The following is a 22304-nucleotide window of genomic DNA, read 5'->3' on the forward strand; positions in this document are numbered from 1 at the left end:
AACGCGCCTCACGCACTGACCACGCACCTCTGGGTCACTGATGCCACATGGGCTCACCAGCTATGGCTCTTCTTTTCATGGCATGAAACAGGGAAGCATGGAACAACATCAGACCAGGCTGTCTGGAAACATGACCGCTTAAACTTTCCTCTGTCCTTGCACTGGAAATTGTGCTCTTTCCACTTGGCGATCACCATGTGGATCCTTCCTTTTAGTGTCTCTCCCTCAATAAAGTTCTCTTGCACGTCAGCCTCAGATTCCTCCTCTTCATTGCTTTGCACAATGCCCTTTCCACTTCACTCACTACAAAGACACAGCTCGAGAAACCATCAGGTCTGCTACAAAAGGGTCCCAACACCTCCTCTTGCAATTGTGCCTCCAACAAGAGCTTTGGTGCCTGGCACATGGCCTTCAGCACATAATACATTATCTACTCCTACACTAATCAAGTCGTGGCCACATTGACGCTCTTCTGCCCATGCTCTCTCATACAACACCTCTGGGTCAGCACACATGAAGAACACTTACTCTCTTGACTATGGACAGTCCAACACATTCATTTACCCTTTGGGACGCAAATATCACCACAGTCACCTCAGACCATGACAGACTGCATCCACAGAGTTCACCTAAGAATTACTCCAATCCTCATTCTGAACAACAAATGCAGGGCAAGAAAATAGCCTCACTCCTTGACACTCAACTCAACTGCTGTGTTTCACCAACCCGCCCTTTCTGACAGACCCACTCACCCTCTGCCTCGTCACCCTCACAGCTCATCCCAGATCTCACCAACCAGCCCAGCAGACCCCCATCAAGAACTGTGCCAGACTGACGTCCACGCTGTGAATGTGTGTGATTTCTCCCCAGGAAAAGGGAATTCCAGTGCAGCAGTCCTGACATCACACAGCATGCTAGCCCTGCACCAGGCATGTGAGGACAGCGTCCTGCTCTCACAAACAGCCCTCCCCTGCCTGCTTGGACAGCTCCAAGGAGGGCCCCAAGCAGGCATGGCACAAAACAGGCAGCCTCCTTTCTCCCAGATACGGCCTTCCAACATCAAGGGGCATCCAGCCAGCCATGCAGCACGCCCAGTGGGGAAGACAAGAGCTAAAGGCTGGCTAACCAGCTCAACGAGTTCAGGGAGGGAACAAATGCAGTGGAATCAGACAATACCCAAATATGGGGATGTTGGAAGGGACCCGCAAGGATACCTGAGTCCAACTCATGCCTCCACAACGTGCTCCTTAAAAATTAAATGGTGGATCCGAAGGCATTGCCCAATGTTTCTTGAAATCCCTCAGCCATGGTGCATCTGCACAGCCTTTAGAACCCTGTTCCATGCCCACTGCTCTCTGGTGCAGAACCACAGTTGAAAAAAGCCTTTGAGTTGGACTTGTGAGGCAACAGTTCACTCAACGCTTACTGTCTTTGCCTATATCTGTGCTAGACGTTTTCCCCAGAACCATATGGAGAAAAACTAGGAAAATCTTGGCAGAAATCCTTAGAAATTACACCTATTAGGATCCCTTGGGGAATGACGTGGGTATTCATTTCAGAAAGGGAAGAGCCATCTTCTCCAATCTGGGACACCCAGAATGCCCAGTCCAAGCTCCCACGGCTGCTTGCAATTGGCAGCTCCTCTAACAACAAAGGCACAAACCATATTTCACAAGTGCCAAGCCATGACCTCGCTGACTCCTTTTCTGTGCTTTGGACACAGAATCTTCCGCATCCTCTGACACCAACGTGCCAAATCCCTCCTCTGCCCTCCAGTACTCTCACTTGGAACGTGCCACCAGTGCCAAATGGACGCGTCCTCAGGTATGCACAAAGGCAGACTGTTGGAAGAGCAACTCATAACTGATGACACGCAACACTACGCGATGCAAGAGCAGCACGCAGCATGGAGAGGAGATCCTTAACAGTCCACTGGTAAGCAGGAGGAACTTACCTCCAACTACACTTGCTGCCCTCCATCACAAGGCTCTGGGCCCAGGCCTTCCACCAGCTGCTTTCCGTCCACCTCGGAAGCTCTCCACTTGTCTAACCCACACTGCCTCAGCTTCTGCATGAGCGTGGCATGGGACACAGCCTCAAATCATACCATTACACAAATGCGAAACGGTGAAGGTTTGAAGGGCTCTTCACAGAATCACAGAATCACAGAATTGTAGGGGTTGGAAGGGACCTCCAGAGATCATCGAGTCCAACCCCCCTGCCAAGGCAGGTTCCCTACAGTAGGTCGCGCAGGTAGGCGTCCAGGAAAATCTTGAACATCTCCAGAGAAGGAGACTCCACCACCTCCCTGGGCAGCCAGTTCCAGTGCTCCGTCATCCTCACTGTAAAGAAGTTCTTCAGCATGTTTGTGCAGAACTTCCTATGCCGCACCATCCCTTCTGTGGGCTGACGTCCTCCCAACAGGGCCCCATCCAACCTGGCCTTGAATGCCCCCAGGGAAGAACAAGGCACAAGTTGACCAGGCAGCCTGTGCCAGGGCCTCACCAGCACCCGAGTCAAGAAGTTCTTCCTTACATCTAAACCAAATTGCTCCTCAATCCTTTAAATCCTCCTATTGCAAGCAGACCGTGTAAAAAGATGATTCCCCTCCCGCCTGAAAGCTCCCTTCACGTACTGGAAGGCCACCGTCAGATCTCCCTGGAACCAACTCCTCTCCAGGCTGAACAAGACCAACTCCATCAGCCTTTCTTCACAGTAAACGCGCTCCACTCCTTTGATCTTCTCTGTGCACCTCCACTGAACCCACTGCACACAGCTTCCTCAGCATTCCGGCCTGACACCCGGAAAGCAGGCCTCACACACCTAGGCACATCCCGTACAACAGCCTCCCTTTCTACTTTGCTCCATCTTCTCCAGAAGAGGTCATGAAGGGGCTCATGGCTGCTTCATCCATTCGCACACCCACCAATAAACGACCCCAACATCTCAACTCCACACATTGCACTCCTCAGTCTAAAGATATTAAAACCATCGTGGATGGCCCGATGCTGAAACAGCACAAAAAAGCCTGCCTCCTTGCTCCAAAACACAATTTTCAAAGCAAAACCGGAATCAAGGTGTTGACACAGCACACCCAATGCAGAAGACAACCACTAAGCTCAAGGAAAGCAAATTCAGTAGAAGGCAGGCAGGGAGTGCAGTGCAGTGCAACTAGCAGCGTCTCAAGCCAAACGCACCTGGGAATCACAGAACAGCCCTCTAAGAATGCCTGCAATGGGGTCCGCACCTCACAAAGTGGCCACAAACACGACTGCATGAGTAGCACACGATGGCATCACTAACGAGGCCACATCACTCCTCCAAAGCTTTGCACAAGCCTTCCAACATCTTCCAAGAGATGCGCCTTCCTCGTCACTCCAGTCACACTCAAAAGTGCCGACAGGGTCAAAGGATCAAATCCACAACACGAGGAAATGAAAAGGAAGTGTTGTGGGAAGGCAAACACACCCCACCTCATGACTGGCCAGGCTCTGGCACGCAAGAGCTGCTCACTGCACAACGCTGCCATGCGCAGAGGCTCTCTCCAAGCCCTCAGGCACTCACACAGCAGCATAAAAGCCGGCCCTGGGCCTCGCTCCCTCACACCACTCTCCTGACACCTTCTCCTCTGCAAGCCTCCAGGTGAGTCTGCACCCTGCTGCCCTCCTTCACCCACCGCACCTGGCCCAGCTCTCCACAACTCCTCTGCTCCCACCCCCTGCCTCATACCCCATACCTCGCTCTGCCTCCAAACTCTGCAACCCTTCCAGCTCCTCTCTGTCATGCTCCCCACAACCAGGCCTCCCCGCTGCCTGGGAACTCAACGCCATTGCTTCACTCACCTCTCAACACCCTCCGCTCACCCAACACCCTTTCTTGCAGAGACCTTCCACCCCACAGCCATGTCCTGCTACAACCTCTGCCGCCCCTGCGGACCCACCCCGCTGGCTAACAGCTGCAACGAGCCCTGTGTCAGGCAGTGCCAGGACTCCCAAGTCGTCATCCAGCCCTCCACCGTCGTGGTCACCCTGCCGGGACCCATCCTCAGCTCCTTCCCCCAGAGCACCGCCGTCGGATCCTCCGCATCAGCTGCCGTGGGCAGCGCCCTCGACGCCCAGGGAGTGTCCATCTCCTCCGGCGGCTTCGGCTTCGGAGGCCTGGGCTGCTTCAACGGCGGGAGAGCCCGCTACCCCTGCTAAGGGCCTGCGCCCACACCCTGACACCAAACACCTGCACCCTGCAACGCGCCTCACGCACTGACCACGCACCTCTGGGTCACTGATGCCACATGGGATCACCAGCTATGGCTCTTCTTTTCAGGGCATGAAACAGGGAAGCATGGAACAACATCAGACCAGGCTGCCTCGAAACATGACTGCTTAAACTTTCTTTCTTTGCACTTTAAATTGTGCTCTTTCCACTTGGCGATCACCAAGTGGATCCTTCTTTTTAGTGTGTTTTCCTCAATAAAGTTCTCTTGCATGCCAGCATCACATTCCTCCTCTTCCTTTCTTCCCCCAATGCTCTTTTTACTTCACCCACTACAAAGACATGGCTCTAGAAACCATCAGCTCTGTTTCAAAAGGGTCCCAATACATTGCCTCTATGACGAAAAAGACTATGAATACCTTTGCTCAATATCATAGAAATTATGCCTCTTCAGTACACTTCAGCAACTAAGTGGTCGATGTTCTCATAAAAGCATGTGCCATCATCTCCAAAGCAGGATACCTAGAAGGCCCAGACCAGGCTTACAGGGCTGTTTGGAGCTGGCAGCTCCTCTGACAACAGAGACACAAACCATGCTGCACAAGTGCCAAGCCATGACCTCACTGTCAACACTGCTCATTTTCTGTGCTTTGGCCACTACTTCCGCGTGCCGTGACACGAAGGTGCAACATCGCTCCTTTGGCTTCCAGCGCACTCACTTGAAAGGTGCCGCCGGTGCAACATGGGCACATCCTCAAGAAAAGGACGCAAAAAGCAGAGCTGCTGGAAAAACAACTCATAGCACATGATGCACAGCTCTACGGGATGTCAGATCAGCTTGCATCCCAGACAAGAGTCCCTTAACACTCCGCTTAGGGGTAAACACGAGGAACTGGCCTCCAACTGCACTTGCTGCCCTGCAGTAGAAGGCTCTGGGCTCAGGCCTTCAGCCAGCTGCTTTCCGTCCACCTCGCTCTCCACTTGTCGAACCCATGCTGGTTCAGCTTCTGGATGAGCACAGCATGGGAGACCAGCTTAAATCAGGCAATTACACAATCACACAACGGTGAAGGTTAGAAGAGAACTTAAGCACCATCCCTGCTGTGGATGCATGGGTCCCCATAATCATGCTGACCAGGGCCTGGACCAAGCAGGCCTGCTGTGCCACCGAAGATGAAGAATCCATGAGCAGAATGGGCAGCCTGGGCCAGATCTTTACACTGCCTGAGTCAAGAATTTCTTCCTTACATCTAAAACAAATTTCTCCTCAATCCTTTAAATCCTCCTATTGCAAGCAGACCATGTAAAAAGATGATCCCCCTGCCACCTGAAAGCTCCCTTCAAGTACTGGAAGGCCACCATCAGATCTCCCTGGAACCAACTTCTCTCCAGGCTGAACAAGCCCAACTCCATCAGCCTTTCTTCACAGTAAACGCGCTCCACTCCTTTGATCTTCTCTGTGCACCTCCACTGAACCCACTGCACACAGCTTCCTCAGCATTCCTTGCTGACACCCGGAAAGCAGGCCTCACACACCTGGGCACATCCCGTTCAACAGCCTCCCTTTCTACTTTGCTCCATCTTCTCCAGAAGAGGTCATGAAGGGGCTCATGGCTGCTTCATCCATTCACACAGCCACCAATAAACAACCCCAACATCTCAACTCCACACATTGCCCTCCTCAGTCTAAAGATATTAAAACCATCATGGATGGCCCGATGCTGAAACAGCACAAAAAAGCCTGCCTCCTTGCTCCAAAACACAATTTTCAAAGCAAAAACGGAATCAAGGTGTTGACACAGCACACCCAATGCAGAAGACAACCACTAAGCTCAAGGAAAGCAAATTCAGTAGAAGGCAGGCAGGGAGTGCAGTGCAGTGCAACTAGCAGCGTCTCAAGCCAAACGCACCTGGGAATCATAGAACAGCCCTCTAAGGATGCCTTCACAGTAAATGCGCTCCACTCCTTTGATCTCCTTTGTGACCCTCCTCCAGACCCACTGCACGCAGCTCCCTCAGCATTCCTGGCTGACACCCAGCAGGCCTCACACACTAAGGCACATCCCGTACAACAGCCCTCTTTGTACTTTGCTCCCTCTTCCTCAGAACTTGAAGCAGTGCTGAGCTCAGCAGCAACACACAAAGCTCTCACCTCAGCTGAGCCAGGGCATGACTTGCACTCATCAGCCACGTTTTTGACCTCTTGGCCTGGAGTGACTCATGGCTGCATCCCTGTGCAGCGTTTATGTCAGCAAACTTGTTGAGGGTGCACTCAACCCACTGTCAATCTCACTGATGAAGATATTAAAGAGTATCAGTCCCAGCACTGAACCCCTCTGGGACCCCACTTACCTCTGATCTCCATCCAGACCTTCTGTCATTGACCTCCACTCTCTGGACTCAACCCTGCACCCAGTTGCTTGTCCATTGAACACTCCACCCATCAAATCCATCTCTTTCCAGTTTGGAGAGAAGGATGTTGTGGGGGAAGCAGCCAAAGTCCTCACTGAGGTCAAGAGAGATGACATTGGTGGCTCTTCCCTTGTCCGTTGCTGCAGTGACACCATCACAAAAGGCCACCAGGTTGCTGCAGCAGGTTTTGCCCTCAGTGAAGCCATGCTGGCTCTCCCTGTCTGCATGTCCCCTAGCATCTCTCCCAGAAGGATCTGCTCCATCATCTTTTCCAGCACAGTGGTGAAACTGACAGGTTGGTAGATCCGGGGGTCATCCCTTTTACCCTTCTAAAATACGGGTGTGATGTTGCTTTTTTCCTCTCACCAGGGACTTCGGCTGATTGCCACTTCTCAAACATCGCTGAGAGTGTCTTGGCCCACACAGCAGCTCGTTCCCTCCAGACTCTGCAACGCGTCTCATAGGAGATCACCTGCCCCCCATCCCCACTGCCGTTGCTGAAGATGCTGAAGAGCCACCTGTTGGTGACCATGGTGGTGACAGTGATGTCACAAAGCGCTGAGCATCGTGTCCTCGGAGACATTTGTGAAGCACATAGCGTGGTAGAATTGCTCGTGTTGGAAAAAGCCCTTTGGGACCAGCAAATAGAAGTGGCCCTGAAGGATACAGAGAGTGGGGATGGGTTGGGGTTGGACTTGGTGACCTTGGAGGTCTTCTCCAGCTTTGCTGATTCCATCATTCTTTGATTTTGTCAAGATGTGGATCGGTTTGATTGGGGTGGAGAGGGAGGTTGGTGAGGAGGGGTCGATGCTGCGGTGGCTTTTGCAAATGTGCCTGGATGGAAGGGTGCATTTAGTTTGTCATCGCTTCTCTTGTTTAATCACCGGGGCTTTGGGAACTCTTTCAAGTCTTTTATGTAGATTAAAAATATTAAAACACAATAGTCTTCGGTTTCCGTGGCAACAGAGACAGCGGGTATTCATGGGGTGGGGTGGCTGGCATCTCGTGTTTGTCACAAGGTTTAAAAGACAGAGCAGTTTGCTTCGGGGCTCACGGAAAATGCAGTGCAGAGCGAAGGGAGCCCCAGGCCCATCCCAACTATGGGGCTCGTGGTCGAGAAACACAGAGATGTGGCAGGAAGGGATGTGGTTTGGTGAGCGTGGTGGTGGGTTGGGCTTGGACCTGGGGATCTTGGAGGTGTTTTCCAACCATAAAGATTCCAACCATAAAGTGGACATGGTGGGGATGGGTTGATGGTTGGTCTGGATCTTGGAGATCTTCTCCAACTTCAGTGGGTCTTCTATGATCTTCTCTCCGGACGTGGCCCAATTTCTCCCACGTTGTACATCCCCAAATCCTTCCTTCCCTACCCACTCCACCTCAGGTGATGAGCCCATCCTGGGCAATGTCCCCGTGCCACCAGCACACTGCTGCCCATCTTCATAACAGTGAATTTCACTGTTTTCTTGTGCTGCTCAGAGTTCTGCCTGCACAATGACCTTGGTCCTGTTAAACATCTTCGTTAACGATGTGGGTGATGGGGCAGAGTGTCCCCAGCAAGCCTACGGGTGAAGCAACACTGGGAGAAGTGGATGATGGACCTTGAGCTCATGCTGCCACCCAGAGGCCCCTGGCCAGAAAGGAAAAATGGGCTGCAGGAACCCCATGGAGCTCAGCACGGGGCAGTGCATGGAGATATGGTGGGCACATTGGACCAGATGAGCTCCAGAGGTTCACAGAACCCCAACCATCCCATAGTCCTGTGAGCTTCCTTCCAACCCCAACCATCCCATGGTCCTGTGAGCTTCCTTCCAACCCCAACCATCCCATGGTCCTGTGAGATTCCTTCCAACCATCCCATGACCCTATGAGGTTCCTTCCAACCCCAACCATCTCATGACCCTATGAGGTTCCCTCCAACCCAAAACATCCCATGACCCTATGAATTTCCTTCCAACCTCAACCATCCTGTGGTCCTCTGAGGTTCCTTCCAACCTCTAAACCTTACAGTTTTGCGGGGTTTCTTCCAACCCCAGCCATCCCATTGTGCTGTGAGGTTCCTTCCACCCATCAGATGACCCTGTGAGATTCCTTCCAACTCCAACCATCCCATAACCCTGTGATGTTCCTTCCAACCATCCCATGGTCCTGTGATGTTCCTTCCAACCCCAACCATCCCATGTCCCTGCGAGGTTCCTTCCAACCCCAGCCATCCCATGATGCTGAGAGGTTTCTTCCAACCATCCCATGACCCTGTGAGGCTCCCCCCAGCTCGAACCATCTCACAATATTGTGAAATTCCTTCCAAACCCAACCATCCCATGGCCCTATGAGGTTCTTTCCAACCCCAACCACCCCATGGTCCTGTGGGGCTCCTTCCAACACCAACTGTCCCATGGCCCTATGAGGTTCTTTCCAACCCCAACCATTCCATGATCCTGTGGGGTTCTTTCCAACCTCAACCATCCCATGGTCCTGTGGGGTTCTTTTCAACCTCAACCATCCCATTGTGCTGTGAGGTTTCTTCCAACCATCCCATGACCCTGTGAGGTTCCCCCCAACTCAAACCATCTCACAATATTGTGAAATCCCTTCCAATCCCAACCGTCCCATGGTCTTGTGGGGTTCCTTCCAACCCCAACCATCCCATGGTCCTGTGGGGCTCCTTCCAACCCCAACCACCCCATGGTCTTATGGGGCTCCTTCCAACCCCAACGCTCCCATGCCCCTATGAGGTTCTTTCCAACCCCAACTACCCCATGGTCCTGTGGGGTTCTTTTCAACCTCAACCATCCCATTGTGCTGTGAGGTTTCTTCCAACCATCCCATGACCCTGTGAGGTTCCCCCCAACTCAAACCATCTCACAATATTGTGAAATCCCTTCCAATCCCAACCACCCCATGACCCTGTGGGGCTCCTTCCAACCCCAACCATCCCATGGTCCTGTGGGGCTCCTTCCCACTCCAACCATCCCTTGACCCTGTGAGATTCCTTCCAACCCCAACCATCCCATGGTCCTGTGGGGCTCCTTCTCACCCCAACCATCCCTTGACCCTGTGAGATTCCTTCCAACCCCAACCATCCCATGACCCTGTGGGGCTCCTTCCCACCCCAACCATCCCTTGACCCTGTGAGATTCCTTCCAACCCCAACCACCCCATGGTTCTGTGGGGCTCCTTCCCACCCCAACCACTCCGTGGTCCTGTAGGGTTCCTTCCCATCCCAACCATCCATTGGGCCTGTGAGATTCCTTCCAACCACCCCATGACCCTGTCAGGTTCCTTCCCACCCCAACCATCCCATGATCCCATGAGTCACCACCAGATGGCTGCTGCCCCACACCGTTTACCACAGCATCCACCACGATCCCTCTCGGATACTTCAGATGCCCACCTTTGGGGCTACAACTCCGAGCTCCCCCAGCGCGCCGTGTCACCCCGCGATGGGGACACAGTGCCGCGTGAGCTGGGGACACGTGGCAGCCTGTCACCACGTCCCAGATCGATGCACTTCTCCTGGGGCTGTTCACAGCTGATCCACTGTGAGCAGCCTGCCTGCAGCCCTGCGACCGTCTGCTAACATGTACTTACACGCAGACAGCGCATGCGCGTACATACGTTGCATACATGCACATACATGTGCACACGGCCGATGCACGTGTGCTGTGGCACTGTGTGCACATATGTGTGCTCCCACTGCTCGCACGCCCATGGCACTGCATGCACGTTGCACACAGCATGCCCGTATCTGTCCACACGCGTGTGCATGGCGTGCAGTGTGCACTTTGTCCCGTGCGCACACGCGTGTGCGCTGCGCTCACACGTGCACGCGTGCACGCTGAGCCCCATGCTCGTGCCCGCGCCCTGTATCCATGCACGTCACCTTGGGGGCCGCGCGTGCCCTGAGTCCGAAGCCTAAAAAAAACGTGGAAACGTAGCAAAAACGTAGCAAAAAAAGTAGCGAAAATCGGGAAAAATCTCAGCCGCCCATTCAGAACTACAACTCCCATCATCCAGTGCGCCGGCGGGCGGCGCGGGGAAGGGGGCGTGGCTTAAGGATAGCCCCGCCCCTCAGCTCTCTCCCCATTGGCTGCGCCCCCGTTGTCGCTGGTGACGGCGGGACGCGGCGGGGCCGCCGGGCTCAGTCAGCGGCGGGCGGTGTGGGGGAGAGGAGGTGGGGGGGGGTGTTTTGTCGCGTTGCGCCGTTTTTAAATTATTTATTTATTCTTTTTTTTTTTTTTAATTTATTTTTCAGTTGTTTTTTTTTTTATTATTATTTTTTTTGTCGAAGTGGGGGGGGTAGCGGGGGGAGGGGAGGGGGGGAAGGAAGGGTAAAAAGGAGGTAGGCGGCGGTTCGGCTCCATGGGGGTCAAGAGAGGAAAAAGCCCCCCCGGGGCCACCGTGGAGCGGTAGGGCCGGCGGGAAGATGGCGGAGAGGTGAGCGGCGGCACCGAGGAGGGTGGGAGGGGGTGGGTTGGGTTTTTTGGGGGGGGGGGGGGGGAGGAGGAGAAGAAGAAGGTGAGGCCTGTTTGCGGTTGGGAACCCCGCAGGTACGACCCCCCCCCCCCCCCCCCCCCCCCCCCAGTGGTCCCTGAGGGGTCAGAGCCCCCTCTATGCCCTGAGTCCCCCCGTGTTAAAATTTGGGGGTCTTCCCCCCCTCCTCCCCTTAAAATTTGGGGGACCTTCACCCCCCTCTCCCCCCCCCCCCCGCATCCCCTTTCCCCCTCCATTCCAGAATGCAGATCCTCCTTTTTTTTTTTTTTAAATTATTTTTATTTTAAGTCCTGTTTTAACACACGATTCTTTTTATTTTTGGAGGGGGAGGGGGTCCTTCGCATCTCTATTTCTTAATCACGTTCATTAAAAACAAGGGGGGGGGTGGTGGTTAATTAGTTAATTAGCACCTGCTGTGGGCTAACCCCACCCTGTGCCCCCCCCCCATATTGAATGCGGATCTGAGGAGGGGGGGGCGGATCCCAACCCCACCCTGTTGCTTGGGGATGGTGGTTGAATCCCCCCCCCCTCCCCTTCCCCACCACCATTTTAACTGAGATGGGGAAGGTGAACCCCCTTTCCTCCCCCCTCCCCCCCCCCAATTTTATTTGGGGGAGTTGGACACCCCCCCCCCCATCCCCCCCACTTTGATTTCTATGGGGGGCTTTTATTCCATTTTTAGGGGTTATGGGGGGGTTGGTTGCCTGCCCCCCTGCTCTGTGTGGGGTTATGGGGAGGGTTGGAGCTCAATTTTAGGGGTTATGGGGGTGTTTTCAACCCTTTCCCCCCCCCCATCGGTGTCTGTATGGGTCTATATGGTGTTTGGGGGGGGAGGGGGGGTTGCATGACCCCTCCCTGTTCTCTCTGGCAGTTATGGGGGTGGTTGGAGCCCATTTCTAGGAGCTGGGGGGGGTACTGGATGCCCCCCTCCCCCTGTTCCCTGTGGGGGTTATTAGTGGGGGGTGGTTTTTGGTTGGGGGCAGAGCAAGGGGGTGCATCCCACCCTTATTGCTTATTCTGGGGCTGGATTTCCTCTACCCCCCCGGCCCCCCCCATAGAAAGTGAAGGGGGGGGGAGAGGTTTTGCATCCAACCCCCTCATAAAGGTGGGATCCAACCTGCACCCCCCTCCCCCAGATGGAGCATTTCACTATAGCAGTTATAGGGGGGTTGGATCCCTCCCCCCCTCCCCATCTCCCTGTAGTGCTTCTGAAGGGGGGGGGGGCTCCCTGTGGACAACCTCTCCTTGCTCTCTATGGGGTCTGGATTTCTCATTCCTCCCCCCCCATCTCCCTATAGGGTTTCAAAGGGCCTTGGATTTCCCTATAGGGCTCTTGGGGGGGGGGCAGAGGGGAGGGAGGAGGAGGATTCCTGCTTCCTATAGTGGTTGGGGGGGGCTGGATCCTCCCCAGTTCCCTACAGAGGTTTAAAGGGAAGTGGGGGGGGGGGGGAGGGGGAGAAAGGGGGTTGGGGGGGGGTGGCTGTTCCCCTCTCCCTATGGGGGTTGTGGGGTGCGCTGCCTCATCCCTTCACCCTATGGGGGATTTATGGGATCTGGGCACCCCATCCATCTCCCTGTGAATGTTCTGGGGGTTGTGGGGGGGGTGGCACGTCCCCTCCATATATACATTTTAGGGTCGTTTCCCCCCCCTTTCCCCCTTCCAGCCCAGCGCTCCGCTGCAAGGTGTGGCTGTTTGAAGGGGGGGGGGGGGGGGGGGACAGCAGGGTGGGGACTTTTTGGGGGGGGGGGGGGGGGATGACTTTGGGGGGGCTCTGAGCTTATGGGGGACAAGTGGTTGTTTTTTGGGGGGTGGTCTGCACTGGGAGGGGGGGGAGGGATGGGGATGGTGATCTTTTAATCATCACATGCGGCAAATGGGAGCCGCTTTGATTCGTCCCCTCCTCCCTTCCGCTCCTCGCATCGCTTTGCTGCTTCTCTCCGGCTGTGAGGCTGCAGGTTGATTATTGTTCTCGTTTATTAATTAAACGCCTTCTCAGGGGGTTTGAATTTTTGATTTTTTTTAAGGCTTTTTTTTAATTTTTTTTGCTCTCCCTCCCCTTTTCCCCCCAACTGCAGTTTTTCACCCACCCCTCGGGTGACCTCTACGGATAAAAACCCGCAGCTGCTTCGCGCGCCGCCACACCTGGCGCGAGCAGCTGGGTGGGGAAAAAATCATTTAAAAAATGTGAAAAAAAATAAATAAAATAAAAATGGAGGGGGGGGAAAACGATGAAAATAGCAAAATCTGGGAGGTTGGGGGGCAGCCGAGAGCAGCAGGTGAGTTGGGCAGGGCGCCGCGCGCCCCTCGTTGGCAGCACCGCCGCTTCCACCTTTCATTTTTTGCCCCTTTTCATCCTCTCGATCCCCTTTTTTGCCCATTTTCATCCCCTGAGTTCTTTTTTTTTTTCTTTACCTGTTTCCACCCCTCTTTTTGCCCATTTCTGTCCTCTTTATCAGTTTTTTTTTGGCACGTTTTCATACCTTTTTTCCCCGTTTCCACCGTCTCAATCCCTTTTCTTTTTTGCCCATTTTCATTCTCTAAGTCCCATTTTCGTTTTTGTCCTCTTTATCACTATCTTTGCCCGTTTTCACCCTCTGTATGTTTTTCCCCCCTTTTTTCTTACCCCCAATCTCTTTTTTTTGCATGTTTTCTTCCCCTCTCATCCCCTTTGTTGCCCATATTTTATCCCATCTCTTTTTTTCTTATTATTTTCTCTCTCTCTTTCTGCCCATTTTCATTCCTTCTGCATCGCTCAGGTGATGCCCAGCACCATTTCCCCCCCCCCCCCCCCTCTGATTCGAAGCATTTTTGGGGGCTTGCAGACTTCCAACCATTGACACCAAGCACTGATTTCTCAACCCTGGGCTCACTTGGTGCCATTTCCTGCCCCGAATTTGGATTAATCCCGCGTTGCGCTCAGTGCTCTCAGCTGCATTTCTGTGATCTGTCGGCGCCGTTGCGTGGCTGTGATTCCTGGATGGATTTGGGGTCATTTGGGGGGAATCACATCCGTTCTTTTTTTGCTGCTGTGCCATTGGCCTGTGGGCAGTTCCTGCGTTTATGGTGACGTTGGGTGAAATTTTGGCCCTTTAGGAACAGGAACCAAACTGTGTAACGCTCACTAACCAACCTGGCAGCGCAGAAGCTGCGATGTGGAGCAGGTTGTGCTGACCAAGAAGCGCCTTTTTATTCTGGTTTCAAAGCATTTCTCTTCTTTCTTAAGCAGCAGTGAGCGTCGTGGAGCTGCGACTGTGGGGTGTAGGCTGTGGCAGTGATCTTGGAGCAGGGCTGTGGCCCACAAGGGTTGGGAAAAGTGTCCCCATCCATCTACAGCATACAGAGATAGGGTGTGTTATTGACTCCCAGTGACTTCGTTTAAAAATAATCATAATTTTATGGATATTTGGATGCTTATCTTTGGGAAGCAGGAAGGCAATAACCGTGTGCACGTGGATGCTGTTGGACGTCACAGCTCTGGTCTGCGTGTTGTCCAAAGCAACGTGGATGGGCTTTGGGTACCTGTTAGGATGGATTGGTGCCCGTGTTGGGGATGGATGGTCTGTAAGGTCTCTCCCCCATCCCAAATCTCTCGGGTTGTCCCCAGTACGGCTGCTCCACACGCACCTGGGGAACGTGGTGCAGCTCTGGTGCGTGTGGTTGGCTTGAGTGCCTGCAGAGCTGCTCTTCTACCTCTTTGATATTAAAAAGGGGTGACGTGTAGGACGGCCCCAGCAACCTGTTTGTGCACAGCTCTGTCTTCTGAGCCTTTGCAATCTGCCTTCTTATTCCTTGGATTTGTGGGATCTCCAAGCCAACCCTTGGTTGCGGCTCTGGGGCTCCAAATGCGGGATGAGGAAAATCCAGGCTGTCTTGGGAGTCTCCTGATGGACTGAGGTTTGCTGTGAAACCTTGGAGGGATTGGCAGAGCTTCGGTTGCTGAAATATGTCAGCTTAGGCTGGATGAAAGCGTTGATGGGCAATGTGGCCCAATGGCTGGAGTGCCCCGCGGAGGTGCCTTGGAGCTCTGACAACAAGGAGGTGTTGTGAAATGCTGCTGGGAATTGGGCAGGGGTTCTGAGGAGGGGTTGTCTCAGCCTTGTGAGGTGATATCCTGGAACTGAATCCATGGGTTTGGGTCTGAAGTTGACCTGTTTGGGTCCCAGACAGGTGCCAGTGTCCTCAGGGGAACAGCTGGCCGATCAGTGCTGTCAACCAGGCTCCACCTGACCATTCCAAGGGCATTGCCCCATCTTGGTGCATCCCATATCAGCTGAACTGATCCCATCCCAGATCTATTCTCTGTGTAGGCTGGGGAAGATGCAGGGCAGGTTTTCACAGTGGAGTTTGTAGGTAAGCTATAATCTAGAGGGCAGACGCTGCATCTCGGAGGAGGGAGCTGGGTTTGGCCTGGCTCCTTGTGCAAGGCTCTGACCATCCCAACTTCTTCCCTATGGTGGGATGAAGACCAAAGAATTGTGCTGTTTTACTCCCCATCTCAGAGATGACAGCTTGAGAAGTTCACCTCTGGTTACTCATGAACACATGTGGTGTAAAACAGGCAAACGAGAACCCACTTAACGGCGTCTAAATGGAGCCCCCACGATCCAAAGCGAGACCATAGAATATGCAATGAGTCTCAAGGCTGAATCTGGGGATAGAACTGGCATGTAAGCCGTGGGGCTGTGAATTCCTTGGGGGTTGGCACTGCAGAATGAGGATAGATGAGGACTGTGGGGCTTGGCCATCGCCGACCCATGCGCTTTGACCCATGCTCTTTTAGGGCACATATGTAAACCCGTTTACCCCATGCAGTAATTCTCCATGAGAGCTTTGGCTGCTGGTTGAGATCATCACAAGTGCAATGTTTTCTTTGCAGTATGTTTAAAAAGGAATTTCTTGTCCCCGTCTCCAGCAGCCGTGTTCTCCCTCTTGCATTTTTGCTTCAGTGATCATTCCCTTACATGCTCTAGATAACGCATTGAGCCTGGATCTTCCCTCTTCTTCCTCTGTGTCCTCAGAAACATTTCTGCTGTCATTCTCCACCTTCTTCCACTCTCCACTGAACCCAGGCTGCCTATTTTTAATTCCAGTTACCAAGAATTGAACAGGGGATAAACGCTCTCCAGGCCCCCGGGGGAGAAGTGAAGCCAAGGCGTGCTTGGGATTGGCTCTTATTCCTCCCAGCCCAACACTGTCCCCTTGGAGGTGGCTGTATTCCTCCCAGGAACCCCCAGAGCTGGATTTCTCCCTTTCCCACCTCCTGGAAGGAGCAGTCCTGCTGTGCTGTTACTGTGGATGTGCTGCTCAAAATGGGTTCGGTAACGGTGCCGCATGGTAACCCAGAGGTGTAACGGTACAGAGCGCAATTCCTGCAGTGAAAGATGTGGCTTTTTTTAGTTGTTGGTGACCATCTCATAAACCTCGCAGCAAATGAGGCCTGAGATGGGCTGTCAGAAGGAGGGTTGGCTCCTTGTATCTTATCAACACCGACTCTGGGAAGTTTTGGTTCCCGAGTTGAGCGTTGGTTGAGAGTTGCTTTGACTGGGAGCCGTCCAAATTGGGTCCCGGTTCTGAACCCATCACAGAGGGCAAAGAACCCATTTTTGGGGGGGACAGAGGGAAGCAAGGGGCTCAGCAGCACCTGGGTGTGAAGATGTCACAGGAGGAAGGATGCCGGGGGCTCCCTGCAGCCCCTGTGGAACACGAACCCATCGCATCCATCTGTGCTATCCGCGCTCCCGGCCGATGCGCGCGGCTCCCGCCCTGCCTCTTCCCGAGGTGCTGACATTTCTCTCTCTGCCTCGTTGCATTTTTATTGATCTCCTTTCCCCTCTCCACTCTCTGCTTGAATGTAAATGACTTCCACGGGCGACGTGTTTGGAAACCCAAGCTTTTTTTTTTCCAACAAGAAATGTTACTTACTCGGCGAATCGGAGCTGTAGGATTACGATTGTATCGATCTTTCCGCGGCCCCTTTTGAAGGGCCTCAGAGGCACTTTGCACGCAGTTAGGAGAGATCATGGCAAGAGGCAAAAAAAAGTGCAATTGCTTATCGACTGCAGTTTCCATGATAGAGGACAGACGGACGGACGGCGAGGCGCGGTGAGCGGTAGAATTTAGGTTAGCGGAGTCAAGCATTTAGGAGCAGACAAAAGTCCTGTTTGTCTGGGACGTTTGGACGCACAATCTCTCTTCTTCTGAAGCGTAAATCCTTTAGAGATTGTAAATGATCTCCAAAACAGCTTGGACCCGTGGTAGACCTGTAAAATGGGTCAGGTTGGAAGAGACCTTAGAGCCTATCCTGTTCTAACCCCATGGGCAGGGACATCTCCCATGGATCACATTGCCCTGTGGGCCCCTCCTGCCTGGCTGTGAGCACCGCCAGGGATGGGACACCCTCTGTTTTTCTGTTCCAGTGCTTCACCACCCTCTGAGTAGAGAGTTTCCTCCTCAAATCCAGCCTAAATATCCCCTCTTTCAGTTTAAAACTCAGCTTATGTGGAGGGACGCCTCCCAATCCAGCTGAGCAGCCTCCAAGCACGTGCGCATGCAGCTTTGTGGGATCTGAGGCTGTATCATCAGTTTTATTAGTAATTAAGCTGTCTCTTAAGCGCTTGCAGAACCCTGTTATGAAGGTGGTTTCTGGATGCTGGTGGGTTCTGCTACCTAAGCTGATTTGCCTTTAATCTGATGCGTGCATCTGTGAATCCACGTCCTCTCAAAGGTGGGGGCAGCAGTATTTCCGTGGAGTCTCCTCCGTGTGCTCAGGGCTCAAGAAGAAAAATAACAAAAAGGAAAACACTTATTCTGGCAGCACTCAATGTGGTTGGGAAGATTTAGGAAAAGCCTGAAGTCACTGCATGGGGAGGAGCAGCCGGAGGGATCTGCGTGCACCCACAGCAGCCTCTTGGTGACGTGGTTTTCTCCCATTTTCCCCCCCCCAAAACCAGCAGGATTTGGGCAAAGTCAGCACAGAGGAGGCTGCGTGCTGGGCGCTGACTCCCTGCTTTGCATCTGCTTGGCTGAGCACGACCTCTGTTTCAGCCTGACCTCTGTCTGCTACTTGCTGCTCAGCTTTGTGAGTCGGGATCACGTTTCAGCCCTCGCTTCCCATGGCAGCCCGTGCTGCTCCAGGGATTGCAAGCTTTATTTTAGAAATTTGGAGTTTTCTTTTTTTTTCTTTCTTTCAGTTTTCCTTTTCAGGACCGAGGTCTGGGTGAACGCATCTCAGTGCTCACCCTTCAGGCAGTTCTTCCTCGACCTTGCAGTTTCCTCAGAGCCCTTCCCTAAAATTCTTTCCCTCTTATGTGAAGCTTGCTCTGGGGGATGAGGGCAGTCACGTCTAATATCCCGAGCTGCATCCAAAATTGAAATTAGAGCACTGGGATCGATGGAGCACAGGGCTGTGGGACGTAAGCCCTGCAGAGCTGCAGTTTGGGTTCATTGTGTGGTTGGGATGCTCCCAGCTGCGGCTCAGTCCGTGGCAGAGATGCTCCCATTCGAGTGGGAATCTCCCAGTTTGAAGTTGCTGCGTGTCAGTCAGGCTCTTATTTAGTGGGAAGCTCCCAGCTGGGGTTTTTTTGTTTGGTGGGAGAGTGCCATTCTCGGTTCCTTGGAGGGGAGGCTCCCAGTCTGGGGTGTGTGGTGTGGTGGGGACTCTCCCAGTTGGGATTGGTTTTGTGTCAGTCAAGCCGTCGTTTGGTGGGAGGCTCCCAGATGAGATTTGTTGCATGGTGGGGAGAGGTGGGCAGTTTCAGCTTATCGTGTGGTGCTTAGGCTCCCAGTTTGGGGCTTGTTGCTTGACAGGGATGCTCCCATTTGGTGGAAGGCTCTCACTCTGAGTTCATTACATGGTGGGAAGCTCCCATTTTGGGTTCCCTGGTGGGGCTGCTCCCAGTTTGCGGCTTGTTGTGTGACAGGGATGCTCCCGTTTGGTGGGAGGCTCCCTGTTTGGGTTCATTACGTGATGGGAAGATCCCAATTTGGGCCCATGGCTGGGATTGGGGATCTGACACCAGCGTGGGGTCTCCTGGGTGGGCGATTTGTGAACCCGTGCTGTTTTGCTTTTTTCATCAGGTGCTCGTGCAGGAGCGTGGCTTGGTAAAATTGGCAATAGGGTTCCAAAAGCAGAAAGGAAACAAAGAGCTTCCTCTGCATTTCAGTCAAAATGATTTCCATTGCTCCGCAGCGTTCCGATCCGCGCTTTCACCTTCTGTGCCGTTTTCGAGAGATGCTGTTGAAGCTGTCACAGCTCCCAGCAGCTCTGCCGTGAAGCTGTAAGGAGAAATTGCAAATGAACACATCAACGAGGCTCCCGTTTAGAAGCCCTTCCTTTTCCCCCTCCTCGTTGTGCATCTCTCACATCTCCGCCGTGTCACCTTGAGTCGTCTGCGTGGTGCCGCGGGTCAGAGGTGGTGGAGGCAGGACGTGCGTTCCAGAACACCCCAATACAAAACAAAAAGTGATTTGCAGAACGACTCAGCGCATTTTCTGCCGTCGGATTTATTTATTTTTTTAGCAGGGAGCTCTCTAGGTTTTTTTGTTAGAGGTAAGAAATGTGCCTGGACTTCAAAGAAGGGCCTCTGCAGTCATTATTTTTTCTGTCAAAGTGGAGCTTGCCGAAGCAACGCGCCTTGATTCTGCAGCTGGAAGGGGAAGGAGGAGCAGGAACAGGTCCTGCAAGAGCATCCACAGCGTGTGGTGATTAAACCACTGGACTGAGACAGCACAGTGCCTGTCCTCATCAAAATCTGAGCATTCCAGGGACCCGACAGCTTGGTGGCTGGAGCTTGGTGTTCCTAAGAGCAAATGAGATCTTGGCAAATCCGTGCATCTCTGCATCAATTCTGCTCCGTATCACCACTGTGGGTTGTCTTTCAAGCTGAGGCAAGGTAATCAGTGATACAAGGATGTGAGAGCGATGGCCTCAAGTTGTGCCAAGGCTCGATGTTAGGAAACATTTATTTTCTGAAAGAGCACTGGAGTCAGGATGCCCAGGGAGGTGGTGGAGTCATCATCCCCAGAGGCATTCAAGGACAGTGAAGATATGGCACTGAGGGATGTGTTTGGTGGGATGGGTTGGGACTGGGCTTGGTGATCTTGAGGTCTTCTCTAACCTTAATGACTCTATGGTTCTATTTAGGGACCTGGTGGGATGGGTTGGGGTTGGACTTGGGAATGTTGGAGATCTTCTCCGACCTTAATGATTCTATGATTGTAAGGTTCCCACCTAACGCAGCTCTCCAGTCATCTTAGTTTCAACCAGAGGCTCATCCTCTGGTTGTCAGCTGTGGAGGTGATGCTCCAACCTGCAGCCTCATCCCCAGCTCCCGGTGGAAACCAACCTCGGCCTGCAGGAGGAACAGGTCAGGCAGCACGGCCCTCTGTTGCCTGATGCTTCAGATCTGATCCAGACTTGTGAGCCACAGGTTAGATAAATTTTGTGTGGCTGTAACTATTTGAATCCTGAGGTTGCCTGTTTAGCAGCAGAAAGAATATAAGACTCTGTAGATAGACTTCGAGCGCAGGAATGATGCAGCTAAAAACAAATTTGCAGATAACATCATGTATATTTCCTATATTTTCCCCCCTGTGAAGTGCAAATGTCTGTAAGACTTTTAACTAACGGAGCGAGCAACCTTTTCGGGTTGTGATTTTATTTTTTATTTGGCAGGATTTCCTTCATCTCAAGCAGGTCTGCTCTGCAAGTATCCTGAGGGTCCCTCCTTGAGTGGAGGCTGGTCCAGATGGACCTGGAGGAATCTCCAGCCTCCGCTGTGATGGTTGAGTGTAGACCTTTGGCTTCACGTCCCCGTGGCAGGAATGCAGCTGTCACATCGCTGCTTTCATCAGCTCCTCTCATTCATCTCAATGTTACGTGGCTGCTGGGATCCTGCCTAGCAGCAGAAGCTTTTTTTAACAAAATGCTGTCGTAGCTCTGGAGTATTTATTTCCCCCCACCGTGATTCTTTCATCATATTGACAACTCAAAGTGCTGACCTGCAGCTCTCCATCCGGGCCCCAAGACTTCTCCCGACATGACAAGAAGCTTCTTGGGCGCCTTCAGCTCAAGGGTTTCACCCCAAAATGCAGAATGTTTGGGGCGCTCTTTGTAGAATATCTGTTCAGCTCAGCCTGTGCTGACTGCTTTACAAATCGGGATCAAATAGCTTTTAGCCTGAGGCGTGTGAGGTTAGAAGCTGTCTGACAATCCGTGGGTTGAAATTACTGAGAGAGGTATCAGTAGCTCGTTAAGTTAGCTGGCAGGTCATTATGCACTGGTGTGTTTGTATGGCTGTGGCGTACAGCTGGCTCTGGTTGCAGTGGATTCATAGAATCCTTGGGGTTGGAGAAGACCTCCACCATCATCAGGTCCAACGGTTGACCCATGCCAACTGAAACTAAACCACTGTTATGTTGTTGTAGCGTTGCTAAAACCCTAAAAAACAGAACTGCAGGAGTCCTCATCCTGAGATCTGATGCTCAGGTCTGAGTTGAAGGAGGTCAAGGATCTGAATTAGGATCCTCTGTCCCAAGGTGGAGCGAAGGGTTCTCAGCCCACCGCGTTTCATGGCTGTGTTGGGGGCACGTGAACTGAAACGCCTTTGAATTGAATGTCTCCTAATGGTTTCAGTGTATTTAATATCACTAAGCATCCATTATTTTTCCCCATTCCCTAAGTGGTATATCTTAATCCTACAGTTTGCTGGAATCTAATTGCCGTGGTCTTCTGCGAGCACAGGCTCTCAGAGGACCTTTGGCCTGGAGCTGCCAGAGCGTGGCTGCCTCCTGTTTTCTGAAGGCTGTCCTTATGGGAGCGAGGGACGGATCCAGGAGGCTGTGGATCTGTGATGGGACACCAGTTAGCAGCTGTGGTGCAGTTGTGGATGAAATAACTCAGCTGTAACACAGATATGGGCAAGATAACGTAGTCCAGAGCATTCAAAAGCGAATTCATGGTGTTTCATTCTGTGAAGTACCCTGCACATCACAATGGGAGCCTTCTTGCCATGGAGGTGAGCAGTTGGGTGCTGCGAGGCAAGAGCCAATTAAACTACAGATCAATAGCAATCAATTAGAAGCAGTGCTCTGGACCTGGGTTACAGAACTCTAAGGCTTTTTTTTTTTTTAGTTCATTTTTTGCTGCCACCTCTGACTTTGCTTTTGGCTATACGAAACCTTAAGGCTG

General features: G+C 52.7%; 1 protein-coding gene and 1 pseudogene across 1 annotated transcript in view; both read left to right on the forward strand.

Annotated features, from left to right (window-relative positions):
* The first annotated feature begins 3518 nt into the window (after nt 1-3518).
* Nucleotides 3519-4199, forward strand: LOC128091344 (feather keratin 1-like; annotated as a pseudogene).
* A 6741-nt stretch (nt 4200-10940) lies between these two features.
* ARHGAP39 (Rho GTPase activating protein 39) overlaps nt 10941-22304 on the forward strand; it is a 101567-nt gene continuing 90203 nt past the window's right edge. The window contains exon 1 of the mRNA XM_052703782.1: nt 10941-11058. Coding sequence (XP_052559742.1) covers nt 11048-11058 — 11 coding nt within the window. The 5' untranslated portion in view covers nt 10941-11047. The remainder of the gene's footprint in view (nt 11059-22304) is intronic.

This window comes from Tympanuchus pallidicinctus, unplaced genomic scaffold (genome assembly GCF_026119805.1).
Source record: "Tympanuchus pallidicinctus isolate F22 unplaced genomic scaffold, pur_lepc_1.0 scaffold5, whole genome shotgun sequence".
NCBI lineage: Eukaryota > Metazoa > Chordata > Aves > Galliformes > Phasianidae > Tympanuchus > Tympanuchus pallidicinctus.